Source organism: Penicillium lagena (genome assembly GCF_028827675.1).
Source record: "Penicillium lagena strain IBT 129212 chromosome Unknown utg000001l_segment0_segment0, whole genome shotgun sequence".
Lineage (NCBI taxonomy): Eukaryota > Fungi > Ascomycota > Eurotiomycetes > Eurotiales > Aspergillaceae > Penicillium > Penicillium lagena.
In genome coordinates, this window is record NW_026623222.1 from 2,634,372 (window position 1) to 2,647,811 (window position 13,440).

Here is a 13,440-nt window from a genome sequence, read left to right on the forward strand (position 1 = left end):
CTACCGACGAGCAGGTTTTCACCGAGCAGGTTTTCACGGGATAGTGGAGGGAACATGGTTCCGAGATGAAAAAATCCGTGACAGGAATTGTAACGTCACGATGAATCATGTAATGATAATGCTTCTCCGCAATACCTGAATAGCCACGAGTGTCCGAGGAAAGAAAAGTCCGTGAAGGCTGAGGTGGATAGTCAGTCGGTCATGAGTTCACAGTGCGTTTGAGGAGATTGAGTTGTTGGAGAGAAAGAAGGAGGAGGGAGAGGAAGCAGTGCGAGGTCGGCCTTTTTATAGGGAGCATTACACAGTTACTGAAGCAAACGATAGTCTTCTTTCACGTTGCGGTCGGGGCCAGAAGCAAAACCAACTTTGCCAGTGTTGTCGTCGCCTTTTCTTCCCCTTTCCCCCTTAATCTCGATTCTCTTCAAAATTCGTAACTACCGATTCCTACAAAATGATCGAAACTCGGATCGAAATTGCTGCCCCGCCCGCTAAAGTGCGGGAAGTTGTACGTACTAGATTAGCAACCTCGAGCTAATAGTGGTCGCTGATTGTTCCTTAACCAACAGTTCCTCAATTTCTTAGCACACCCAGAATGGCACACGAAGTGGTTGAAGGAAGTCAAGCCTGCTGACGACTCCAAAACGGGCCTATCACTTGTGCCGGGTGATAAAGTTCATGTTCAAATCGGAGACATGAAGTTCACTGCTGAAATCAGGGTAGGCATGCATAGAGAAGCATATTTTATATCAAAAGGGGCAATGCTGAAACCTAAGAAAGGAAAACTCCGAAAACCTGTTCCAATGGCAAGGTCCTCCAATCTTTACCGTGGCCGGCCTCCATTCCTTTCACATAGAACCGACCAACGATGGATCATCCACTATTTTCAAGCAGACTGAGGACCTCAAGGGATTGATGGCTTGGCTCATGAGTCCTTATCTTCTAGGAAGATCCATGGCCGCTGATTTCGATGCCTTTAACAAAGATCTCAAGGCTCGTGCTGAGACCTAATATAGCGGTGTCTCCGATCGCTAGGGGATGAGTTTCAATCTCGTTGTTACTATCGTAAGTGTTGTACCTTATTGTAGGTTTCATTAAATTAGCATATCTGCCTCTAGTGCTTCTACACCTCTAAACGCAAATGTAATGTTTCTCATAGTAGATAATTGTGATATTGCTCTCGGGCCATTGGATAGTGCTGATACTAATTTTATACTATCAGTCCAGGGATTATAGCTCGAGGTCGAAGAGTTTCTTCCGGCTTTAATTAATTCATGTGCTCCTGCCGGGGCCACGCAGTGGTCAACGGCTGTTCCACACGAACTTCGAACGGCGCATACCTGTTCCACAAGCAATAATCGACTGATCTGTCCGGCCCCACAGTTATACTCGACCGCCGATATAGTTACATATAGTGATGGTGTGATAGGCAACGCCAGTGAGTCAATCTCTGAAATCTCTGCTTCGGGCCTAGAAACCCAAAGGAAATAAATACGAACATCAAGCTAGCGTGCCAAGGATGAACCGCCGGGGTACCCTAGCCCATCATTGGTCGGGGATGTTTCTGTTCCTGACGCTAATGACTGAATGGGTCCATGTGGCGGCGCTACCGGAGGTTAGGGGCTTTGACCCCCCCGGCGTTGGTTGTGATGGGAACCACATGGGCCCTAAGTCGGGGCACCATTAGCTTAGCGCAAATCTTGCCCTTTCGATGGAAGTCCGTCCCTCGGTTGGGTCCGGTCGCCACGGACCCTGCAGGTTTTACACAAGGCTATGTTTTCATGGGGCTCATCGCCCAGTTCGCTACTTTCTCTCTTCTCGTCATCTCTGTGAGCTTTCGTCTTCTTACCCGGCCTACGGCCTGTCACTCGTTTAAACCTGTTATTCTTCACTTCTGTTACTCCTTTTATTGGTAATACTCTCGGGTCGTAACCCTAGGGTCGCGCTTCTACGAAAATCCACACCCCAAAACAGACACGTTCACACAATGAAGTTTGAGATCACATCATCCGGCGCCGCTGCGCTGGTTGCACTCATTGCTGGTGCCGAGGCTGCCCAACACGGTCATCACCACCACCAACATCACCATGAGGTTCGCTCCGTTCCCGAGGTCGGCACAACACTGGTGAAGAAGAGCGGGCAATGTCAATTCCCCACGGATGCTGGTCTGGTTGCCATCACCCCCAGTGAGGAGAATGCCGGATGGGCCATGAGCCCTAACCAGCCCTGCACGCCGGGCAGCTACTGCCCGTACGCTTGTCCCGCTGGTCAAGTGTCGATGCAGTGGGATCCGGAGGCGACCTCGTATACCTATCCTCTTTCGATGGTAAGCTATCCAAACCTCAAATCGTACGAGAGGTGATATCTGACTTGGATTGTAGAACGGTGGACTCTATTGTAACGAGAACGGAGAGATCGAGAAGCCCTTCCCCAGTCGACCATACTGTGAGGACGGCACTGGTGCGGTGTCGGTCATCAACAAGGCTGGCGCCCCTGTGGCCTTCTGCCAGACTGTGCTCCCTGGAAATGAGGCCATGTTGATCCCAACTCTGGTTGAGGACGTGGCCACTCTCGCTGTGCCCGGTGAATCGTACTGGTGCGGGACCGCTGCGCAGTACTACGTCAACGCCCCTGGCGTCCCGGCCGAGATCGGCTGTGTCTGGGGTACATCTTCCAACCCGATCGGTAACTGGTCCCCGTACACTGTCGGCGCCAACACTGTCGCCGATGGCAGCACCTACGTGAAGCTCGGCTGGAACCCTATCTACCTGCAGCCCAGCACGCCGTTCCGCAGCGTGATGCCTGATTGGGGTATTTCCATTGAGTGTGAGGGTGACGGTTGCAATGGTATTCCATGCTCCATTGATCCGTCGGTCATCACCACCGTCAACGATATGCTTGGTGACGCCGTCACTGGTGCTGGCGGTGCGACGGGCTGCACGGTGTACGTTCCTGCTGGCTCGAAGGCCAACTTCATTGTCCACCGGAAGGGTGACGATGCTGGGCCGCTTCCCTCCAGCAGCGCGGACCCTGTGGAGACTCCTACTCCTACTCCCACCTCCACGGAGACTCCTACGGAGACTGCAACCTCCGCCTCCACTGACGAATCAAACTCGAGCTCGACTACTACCTCGATGTACAGCAACTTTTCAAGCATTGGCGCGCCCATGCCCAGCCAATCTATGACCATGGAATACAAGCCCCATGTGCTGCAGCCGACTGGCCCCGCTCAGATCACCCCTGCCGGGTCGAGCTCGGGCTCGGACTCGAGCTCCACCGCTGCATCACCCTCGGCCACCGGCAACAGTGCCGCGAGCGCCACAATCTCCAAGCTGAGCCTGGGGCTCGGAGCTGTGGTCGCCGGTGTGTTTATGAACCTTTAAATCAATCCAAACTCCCTAACGGAGCCTACACGCCCGCTGAGCATGGGTTATGTCTGGTAAACATTTTCAACCCTCGGGCAACCTTTTTTTACCACTTCACTTCTCGATACCACACCTTTTGGCCTATTCTTTTTATACGCATCTACATGTGGATGTTTGCATTCTTCTTCTTGACGACTTTCAACGCTTCCAGCTTTCCAGCTTGATGACGACTTCTTTTTATATATCCCCTGGCTATTCAGCATTGCTTTTTTCTATTCTATTTCACCTTTTCTAGATATCCCCCCTTTTTTTTTTACTTTTCCTTCCTATATGCATTGGGTCTCTTTCTTGGGCATGGGAAAACAGGGGTTCTTATAAATAAAATACGCTTTTTGGACCTATGTACTTCTAGGGCGGATTTAATCCGGCCTTGTAGAGTAATTATTCATTGTAGACATTGACGTTTGATTAGGGCTACCTCATCAAGTAACACTATATGCTTACGAATGAAGCGGCGGAGGTCTATATTTGAGCCTCACAACCGAATTTTATATCTGGGCACTCCAACTCGACGGCTGCCAGCCAGCATTCTTAGGAATTGAAAGGATAATCAAGGGACACTGCATAAATGCCAGGCATATGCAACAGCCGGTAGTTTATGCACCGAATGAAGTCGAATTCGATTGTAAAATATTCAGCACGAGAATCCCGTTCCAGCCTTCCATTTATGATGAACCTGATATGCAACCCAATTCCAATAGACAAGGGCATATGCTCCTGACCATGTTCTCAATATATATGTTTCATTCCGTATTGAACGCCAATAATATGAATTTATCCCTTCTGCTATACCTCATCAATTGGTATAATCATATCAGGCCTCCGTGCCTGGACAGCCATTGTATTGAGGTTGCGCTGCCGTAATTGACGCATGTAAGTCTTCTGTTCTCGCGACATGTCGGGGAGTGAGTTGTCTTCGATGCCATGGTACATGGTCCATACACCGAATCCGATGAGAATGAAGACGACACAGCCGACAATAATGAGGAAGACGTAGAGAGCGAACTCCATTGTTTTTGGGGGAGGAGTTGATTCAATTCACCTGTTTTGCCAGAAGGAGGGGTAAGTTTTGGTAACAATTGAAGACAGATTTGATCGTATACACACACTGCTAGCGAGGAAACTTTTTTTCCCTTGATAAACTGTAGGGTTCGAGTAAGAGATTTTGGGTGTCGCTTACGATTATTGGAAAATCAGTGCGAGAGCCCTACATATAAGGGGGGCCCCAGCAGCAGGGCAGGATCTATTTTCTCTCTCCATAACTTAGGGCTATCTCCGAAGTATGTGATCCAAAGATAGGACCGGAGTGAGCCTTGAATGAAACATTTCTATACCGCATCTTACCCAAAAAGGAATGGCGCCCTGAAAAGCGAGCGCCAATGACATCATAAACCGAGCCGGCCAATCACCATCGCTGTTGAAGCACTTCTTGGCAGCTTAGTCATGGGATCTGGAGCCCATTGCCATCAATCCATGGATTAAAGAAGAGCCCCTCCAGCTTCATCGAATGCCGCTGAAATTGCGCTAATGTACCTGGAAGTGCCTAAGATTCTCAGCTAGCAGCGACTTGCTTATTCTCCACTTTCCCGTTTCTCCGCTAGCAGGCCGTTTGTTGACAATCATGCCTTTTTTCTCCCTCCAACTCTCCAACTAAACTAGTACTGTAAGAAGCGCCATCCTATTTCCTGCCACTGTCTTAAAAACACTGGCAGGCACACTGGCATAAACATCCCCGCAATACGTATGTTGATCATATTGTCTAACCTTTAGGAGGACAACCAAAATGCGGCAGCGGATGCCATAAGAGGCCAGTGCCCTAGTTGTCCAAGTGATCTAAGGGGATTCCAAGAGAATCAAAGCTCCAACTGCATTTAATTGCGCCAGTAGGACTCCTTTCTAGCCACATAAAATGCATTCAATGCCAGCCTAAAAGTGGGCAGTTTGGTTTTATCTTCTGGTCTACACTGCAACTACAATAACAATGGGACTTGCAACCTTCCCTCATTCTAGGAATCTCCTACGAGACAACATCTTTCTGTCGGTGAAGACAACATTACAAGCCTAGGTTATGCCGGTGTGCCCTCTCCGACACACCACAATAACCACCACTATTCTTGACCACATCCGGCGATTTGATGCCTGGCCACCTACCCTCTAACAACAAGTATCCTCACCGCAAGAGCAAACCAACCTCAACATTGTCATAGTTATATAAAGTGGGCGTTCTTATATACGGCTGACTTGTTCTCGAAGCACTCAGCCAGATCAGAAAATGGCCAGATGACTTGGCTTCCGAGCTCATTAGGCTGTCTGGTCAATCCATTGCGAGAGTATCCGGCCTCGTTCAGGTGCGTGCTCTGGCGATTTGGCTCTTTGTATAGCTCATCACCATAAACGTGGTTGCCTTAGGAGGTGAAGACAAAAGGAGAAATAAATGTACTGTTGGTTATCTCGTCTTCCCCGCCTTCCTCTTATCTTCCAACCACAGTTTCAACTCTCACTCACACTCGACCTACCTCACTCACTCACTCACCACTCACTATGCCGCCCTTAGCGCAGACAGTAAGTCTCCCCTCACACATATCTTCTTCCATCCCCCAGACTACCATCCATCTCCCTCCCTCCCTGACCTGCCCTCTGCCTACCCCGCACCACCACTACCACCACCACCACCACCATCTCAATATCCCAGCACCCAGCTGACAACCAACGCCCCAAAGACGAGACTCGTCTCCACACTCCGCCTATTAATCCCTCGTCTCCGCCTCCTCCAAAAGAAAGACACAGCCTTCTCAGTCGTGCAACGGCGCGAGCTCGCCCAACTCCTCAGCGAAGGGCGCGACGCGTCCGCGCGAATCCGCGTGGAGAATGTGATCGCAACGGACATCGCCGTAGAGGTGATGGAGATGGTGGAACTTTACTGCGAGCTGCTGCTTGCGCGAGCGAATGTGCTCGACCAGCTCGCTTTCAACGAGAAGGGGACACGTGCGCGAATGCGCGCGAAGGAGCTCCTTAAGAAACAGAATCAGGCGCAGGCGGGGGGCACGGCAGGGTCGGCTACCGCTGGTGCTAGTGGAGGGGAATCTACTGGGTCGAGGTTTGGGTTCTCCTGGCTTGGAGGGTCTGGGGGAGGGGGCGGGCCGAAGAGAGAAGGCACGCCGCCCAGTACAGCTGCTCCAGAAGACTCCGGTGCGGCGCTCTCCGACGAAGAAAACACCTACATGGACACCGCGCTCGACGAAGCAGCTGTCGCAGTCTTCTACGCATGGCACCGGTTCCCGCATGAATTGCGCGAGCTGACGATGCTGCGCACGATGCTCGGCGAGCGATACGGGAAGGAGTTCATGACCTTGGCACAAGATAACAAAGTGGAGGGCGTCACGGTGCCTGAGCGACTGCTCAAGGGTCTGCGCGTGCGTCCGCCGACACATGAACTCGTGGACAGTTATTTGCGGGAGATTGCGAAGGCATATGGTGTTTCCTGGCCGGAAGGAGAGGCCGAGGGACAGGCTGTGCTGGGGAGTGCGCCGCCGGAGTTTGTGGATGAGGAGACTGCCACTTCCAATCATAAGGGAGATCAGGATGACGATGGGAATGAAGGTGGAGGTGATGTGCTTCCCTCGACACCCAGCAAAGAGTCCCAGGCTCGACCAACCCTATCCGAGGCACGGCGTGCGTCTGAAACAAGCGAGCTGAATAAAGCGACGCCGCCGCGGGGATCGATGGCGGGGAGGAGCCCTGTTAGCGTTGCGCCGCCAGGCCCGAGGAGTGACAACCCCAATCCAAGGGTGAAAGTCCCCGGGAGTGAAGAGGAGAAGAAGGACTCTGGCTCTGTTGCGAAGAACGAAGGAGCTGCGAAGAGCAGCAAAGGGAATGGGATTCCCGAGCTTGATGAACTGACTCGACGATTTGCAGACCTGAAGAGAAAACCTTGAGAGTAGAGGAGCTAGAATGTCGGGAGATAGTTTATCTTAGCGTTCGTTTTGTGTCAAATATCTTGCTTGTTGTCTTCGATCTGTTGGAAACGAGACTAGACTTGATGCAGATGCAATTGCAATCAATTACAGCTATTGGCTGGCCTACTATGAACTATTGATTCCAAACCCTGAATGAACTGAAATGATCTATTATTGACGAGCATATAGTTATAGCACACGAGGCAGGATCCGTCCGACATGAAGAACAGACCTCCCCCAACATAGATAGATACATCCAATCCGTCTATCTTGTGGCAGCGGATCATCGGGGTATGTTATCAAATCAGACGGTAACAGACTGCCCGGACCAGAACTCTATATTCTAATGATCGCACGCAGCCGCTCCATCCCATCATCTCACCTCACTTCATGATGACACGAGTGTGGAAGTAAAGAGAACAGGACGGCTCTCAAAACAAACAAGCAAAAAGCATATCAACAGGGTAAAATTGCCGAGAGCAGCGCGTAAGATGCGAACAGAACAAATGGTATCCAAGATAGGACTCAGCAGGGAGAAAACTGAGAGTGGGAGTGGTATTCCGCTTGTCCTGAGAGTGAGATCGAGAGATAAGAAAAAAAGCCAAAAAGAACCCAGACCGACACCGAGTGACATGCAAGAAATGGAAAAGAAATTGTACAACGCAAGATTTGAAGCCACAACACTGGGCGCATGCGCACACATTATTACATCAGCCTCACAGAGGCGCCTCAGTCATGGTAATCTTCCTCCTCGCCGGGAAGAGTGATTTCATGTCCCGAGCCCTCGTACACGAAAATGGCAGCCACGCAGCCAAAGATGGACACGATGGCAATAACCCACCAGGCAAAGCCGACCATGCCCACGTCCAGACCGTAGCCGTACCAGGCACCGGAGAAGATGGGCCCAATGGTTCGGAAGGCAGAGGAGACGGACTGGCCGATGCCGTGGATGGTGCCGAGGACGGACGGGTGCGGGGAGCAGTTGTTGAGCAGGATGATGGAGGTGGGCAGGGTGAAGGTCCGGGCGGTGACCTGGAGGAAGAGCACGACGATGATCCAGAACCAGACCCAGGGGCCGTTGGCCTGGCCGGGCGGCGGGATCGTGGATGGGGCCAGTGAGATGTATGGTGCTAGGGCGTAGGCGAGCGGGAACAGGGACAGGAAGTACTGGTAGCTCTTGGCTGTGCCGAGACGGCCGTTGATGGTTGGGTAGATGGTGAACTGGAGGAACATGCCGATCACGCCGAGGATGGCAGTTGCGAAGCCGACACTCTGGGGCAACATGCCCAGGCCGCCGGTGAAGATGAAGGGGAGTTTCCGGGCAGGGCTGGCGGCGTCGGTGGGGTCGTAACGGGGAGTGGACAGGAAAAGCAGCCAGAGGTTGTTGAAGGCGCTGTGGTTGTTGGTCAGCATTTGTCCAATCTTTTGGTCAGGTCTAGTACTCACCCCATCTGGAAATCGAAGAAGGCCTGTGCGATCAGGGTACACAGCACGTTCTTGGTCCAGATCCTCCGGAAGGGCAGCACGCGCTGAACACGCATGGGCTTGGCCTTCTCCTCGAGCTCGTAGCTTTCCGCGCGATCCAGCAGAGGGCCGTCCTCTTCATAATCACGGAAGGGGAGTCTCGTGTACAGGGGCGACGTGGTGGGCACGACATTTCTCATGCCGCGGCCGAAGAGCTTCATGAGGATCGCACCAGGACCAGGCTTGCCCTTGCAAGCCGCCAAGGTCTCTTCGAAGCCGTACGCCACCAAGCCGGCGCAGAAAGTCAGGAAGAAAAAGTTGGCCAACATGGGCAGGGCATAGGGGTATGTCTGTAGCCACTGCACGCCTTGTTCGCCTCCAAACGATGAGTTCGGCCCAAAGAGACGCGGATAGGCGATTACGGGGTCGGAGAGCATCCCGCCCATCACTTTAGAGCGTGTTAGCGCAGACTCACTCTCTTTAGAGACGGGGACAACCAACCTGGACCAAATAGCGAGGCGATGTTGAAACCAATGGGCAGGATCAAGAAAGCACGGGAATGGTATTTCTTCTCCTTCACATTCTCCGCAATGCTAGTCCGGATGATACCGACGGTGCCGTTAATGGCACCACCGAACGAACGCCAGAACACGGCCTGCGCGAACGACGTCGAGAACGCAACCCCCAGACATGAGACCGCCGTGCCAAGCAGACCGACCAGCAGTACGAATTTCCGGCCCCCCCACTCGGCATCAGCGACCCGGCCCCAGGGGATCGCGGTCGCGAACTGGGCTGCGGTAAAAGCGCCCTGGAGGATACCGGCCTGGGTTGCGACGTCCGAGTCGGAGAGGTTAACATCGAAGGATTTGAGCTGGTAGAACATGTAGGCCTGGAGGGAGGCGATCTGTAAGAAATCAAAGACTCGGCATAACCCGAGCACGGCCAGCTGGCCCTTCCGGGGCAGGGACATCCAAGTCACGGCGGCGGCCCGGGTGGTGGGCGGTGGTGCACTGGGCGAGGCGGACAACTCGGCCTCTTGCAGAGCCAGAATCTGCGCCTGGCTCTGCGACCGGCTCCGCGCATGCAGGCTGTTGCGGCCGTCCAGATCCATCGACGTATTCCTCATCATGTTGGGGTCATCGAGACCAGGAGGACCCTCGGTGACGCTGACGAGGGAGAGATTGGATTCGCGGCGACGGCGGGTGGGAGGAGGGGGAGGGTGCGAGGAGGGACCCGGGTCGTCAGTGGTGGTTGAAGTGTCCTGCTGCTGGAGAAGGTGTTGATAGCCAGTCGACCAGGAAGTCGTACGCGCGTGGCGGGCTTGATCGGTTTTATTCCTCGTCGGCATGGGGGACGGTTTACGTCAGGTGTATTTTTGGTATTAGCACCACTTTGGCCCCCAGAGACGGAAAAAGATGGATGATGATGGGAGTGTCAAGGGAGAAAGATGAGCTGGTCTACGCCTCGGCCATGGTTCGATGATTCGCTCGCGGTCAATTCGTTCCCATCTGATTGTAAATTGACTAACTATTTGATTGAGGTCCACAAAGGGGGGGAAATCCCTAACTAGTCATCCTCATGGAATGTATTTCGTACTCTTACTCTTACCAGATCGACACTACCACTGTCTTGGCAAATTGAGATGAACCGTGGTGGATTCATTTCGGTACCTTTTGACTTGACACAGCCTTGAAGCTTTGCCGACACGAGATCCCCATGGCCCCCGCGTCAGGCACATTCGGTGGCTGTGACGGATCTTTTTTTATCTCACGACGGAGACGAAACGAAGGCCATCAACACAGCCTACCATCGTGGCAATGATCTGCCGCTGGAGTCGTCTAGGGTAGTATGAACTATGCCTGTCACCACCAAAGCAAGAAAAGTCTGCGACAACCCGCCCCGGGATTTGCAGTGGGCCCAGTGACGGATGGTACGGTATGTAATTTTGCGTTAGGGCCGTACCGCGTATTTCCGTATCGTATCCATTGCCTCTTACTCGTTTCTTTTTTCTCTCGTTCCGGAGGGACGCCGGACGACCGACTCTTTTAAAGAAGAGAACAAGACACATACTCAATAATCTCCGATTGATGCAAATTATGTGTGACCTCCTCCCAAATGCAGTATATCGCCAACCTATATGTACAGTGTGTAGAATATCTCATTCCATCCGCTCCCGCCGGGGACTCCGCTCCGACAGCGGGAAGTAGTGCGGCTCGTCCTCCCCGGTCCACCGGCGCCAGTTCCACCAGGGCATATCCGTCCGCAGTGGGAAAGGCTTCCGCTCAGCCATGCCGTTCAAGGGCTCGGCGGACTCGTCGTGTGGACGAACGGCGAACCGTTGCTGCATTTCCCGCTGTCGGCGCTGGTAATAGCGGAGGCCGTATACGACGATGCCCGCAAGGGGAACTAGCACAAGAATCATGGCGCCCCAGGCGAGCATGCCTGTAACAGAACAGGGTTAGCGGGTGGCATCGGTGTAGACAAAGAAGAAAAACTTACGGCCCATGGTCCAGTTCTTGTGGTGCGAGTAGATGCTCTGCGGGGTGCTCGATGGCTGCGACCAAATATTTGGGTTGTCGGGATCGATCCAAGGCACGGTGTTGACGCCCGCGGGTGGGATGGTAGACGAGGCGCTGTCGTCGCCAGGGAAGCCGTATCCCGACGCATCCCGACACTCCTCGTCCTGACAGAACTCGCGCAGCTCGGGCGATGGGACAAAGGTGTATTTGCGTGCCGAGGAAGCAAGGACCTCGCCATTGCGATCGATAGCTTCTGCCTTCGTCCAGGTATAGAAACTCGTGTTGGTATATTCGGTTTCGAACCCGTTCTTGGCGACCTCGTCCAGAAACGTATATGGACCGGTCATATTGGCCGCACCGTAGAACCGCCAGCTCTTCACGCGCGTGGCACCATTCCAGCTCACATAGAAAGTTGTAGGGGAAAAAGGATCGGCGGAGCGAGAATAAGTCCAGAGAGCCGGGGAATCGGAGGGGTCAGCGTCCCATTCGAACTTCTGAGCGCGGTAGTTCATGACCGTATTCGTCGCAAACCTCGCCCACATGATGAGCTCACCGTCCTCGGTATGTTCCGAGATATAGGGGTTATTCCCCCATCCCATGACAACATTGCGGTTCGGCAGGAGTTGGAGATTACCCTGGCTAGAACTCAGCATCCGATTGCTAGGAGGCCCGTAGTCCCGTAGCTGTGTGGCGGTATTCTCAACATGATCGATGAGAATGATCATGCCGCTCGAATAAGTATGCGTCTGGTTGTAGCCATTATAGCCGTTATTGTAGAGCGAGACCACGGAATGCGTCGCATTCTCATAGAGCCACCGTGCGTCGTGTTGTTGCGAGAAACTAAAGTTGATGTTCTTGAACGATGGGTTTGCGCCATGCAGTCTCCAGATCACACTTCCGTCCTTGCCGGAGATCTTATAGATAGCGCAGGTGTGGCGCGACGACACCAGATAGTCACCGTCGGCATTCTTGTCAATCGAATTGATGTGGAAATAATCCCAGGGCTCGGCGACATGCAATCCCGTGCCGGACGTATCGGTGTGCGCGGGCCACGTATAACTCATTGAAGGGTCGACATGGTCGAGCGCATGCCATTCAAATAGCACTTTGCTCGTCTCCACATCGACTTCCTGGAATATACTCTCCATCAACCAACCGACCCCGGTTTTGATGTTCCAGGGGGTCATGTCGAATTGGCGCTGCTGATACACGGTCATCAGGGCAGTTTTGCCATCACCAACAGGCCGGAATTCATGCATATCGCTCGAAGCCATTCCCCCGCCGGGCTGCACAGATCGTACGATGCGGTACTGTTTGTCGAGGATCACGCCATGACCGCGACAATAGCCCTTCTGTTGGTTGCCCTGGAAGAAACAGAGGTGGTCGGCGCCCTGATATTTGCAGACGTGCATGCCATGGGCATTTCCAGGTCCCGAGTTACCCCAGCCGCTCCATACGAGTTCCTAAATTCCCGTCAGTTTTCTCCACCTTTGTCGCGGGGGGCCAATATGCGGCGTACTCCATCATTATCGAAGATATACGGGCCCGGATTCTTAGCCTCGTAGGGCGTGATAAAGTAGTACCCGGGACTCAGCTTCTGGGGACTGCTTTTTTCGATTGTAAAGACGGGAGGGTAGATGTCCGGTCTCTGCGCGAAAGAAGTGCCGAGGGTCAGTAAAAGAACAGTAACATGAATTGAGGACCGAAAGCGCAAAGGGCAGGGAGAGAAGGGCCAGATCCCAACGCACCGACTTGTAAAAGGTGGTATCCTCAGCGTTCGCGCCGGAGATCGCGCAGAGCCAGAGCGCCACGCCCAGTAGGACGAGTGCCGCGGGACCGAGCGGCCTCACGGCGGAGGAAAAGACGACGGCGACCATGGATCCTCCTTCTTCAGATCATCGCAGAGAGGATGGGGATAGGTGCAGGAGGTGTTTAAGGGGGAAGCAGACACCAACATCGAAAAACTGGGACATAGGGGAATGATCGGCGAGCACGGAGAGGGAGAGATGGGAGCGAGTACGGAAACTCGCCCCTTCATTCTAATTGGCCAGGAATCCGACGGGGGGGAGTCAGCGGCTA

At 53.3% G+C, this 13,440-nt stretch overlaps 6 protein-coding genes across 6 annotated transcripts; 3 read left to right on the forward strand and 3 right to left on the reverse strand.

The window, feature by feature from the left end:
* Positions 1-451: 451 nt before the first annotated feature.
* On the forward strand, positions 452-1,008 carry N7510_001140 (SRPBCC domain-containing protein; the record flags this gene model as incomplete). The annotated part of the gene is made up of 3 exons (XM_056973067.1): positions 452-505; positions 567-716; positions 778-1,008. The coding sequence occupies 3 exons, from the start codon at positions 452-454 to the stop codon at positions 1,006-1,008; spliced, it is 435 nt and encodes a 144-aa protein (XP_056838184.1).
* Positions 1,009-1,984: 976 nt separating this feature from the next.
* Positions 1,985-3,380, forward strand: N7510_001141 (SUN domain-containing protein; the record flags this gene model as incomplete). The annotated part of the gene is made up of 2 exons (XM_056973068.1): positions 1,985-2,323; positions 2,379-3,380. 2 exons carry the CDS (start codon positions 1,985-1,987, stop codon positions 3,378-3,380), a joined length of 1,341 nt encoding a protein of 446 aa, XP_056838185.1.
* Positions 3,381-4,208: 828 nt separating this feature from the next.
* N7510_001142 (uncharacterized protein) lies at positions 4,209-4,433 on the reverse strand (the record flags this gene model as incomplete). The annotated part of the gene is made up of 1 exon (XM_056973069.1): positions 4,209-4,433. One exon carries the CDS (start codon positions 4,431-4,433, stop codon positions 4,209-4,211), a length of 225 nt encoding a protein of 74 aa, XP_056838186.1.
* A 1,269-nt stretch (positions 4,434-5,702) lies between these two features.
* On the forward strand, positions 5,703-7,357 carry N7510_001143 (IST1 family protein; the record flags this gene model as incomplete). The annotated part of the gene is made up of 2 exons (XM_056973070.1): positions 5,703-5,770; positions 6,148-7,357. 2 exons carry the CDS (start codon positions 5,703-5,705, stop codon positions 7,355-7,357), a joined length of 1,278 nt encoding a protein of 425 aa, XP_056838187.1.
* A 750-nt stretch (positions 7,358-8,107) lies between these two features.
* N7510_001144 (putative MFS transporter) lies at positions 8,108-10,190 on the reverse strand (the record flags this gene model as incomplete). The annotated part of the gene is made up of 3 exons (XM_056973071.1): positions 8,108-8,771; positions 8,825-9,290; positions 9,344-10,190. 3 exons carry the CDS (start codon positions 10,188-10,190, stop codon positions 8,108-8,110), a joined length of 1,977 nt encoding a protein of 658 aa, XP_056838188.1.
* An 810-nt stretch (positions 10,191-11,000) lies between these two features.
* Positions 11,001-13,238, reverse strand: N7510_001145 (arylsulfotransferase family protein; the record flags this gene model as incomplete). The annotated part of the gene is made up of 4 exons (XM_056973072.1): positions 11,001-11,284; positions 11,342-12,824; positions 12,881-13,009; positions 13,110-13,238. 4 exons carry the CDS (start codon positions 13,236-13,238, stop codon positions 11,001-11,003), a joined length of 2,025 nt encoding a protein of 674 aa, XP_056838189.1.
* Positions 13,239-13,440: the final 202 nt, after the last annotated feature.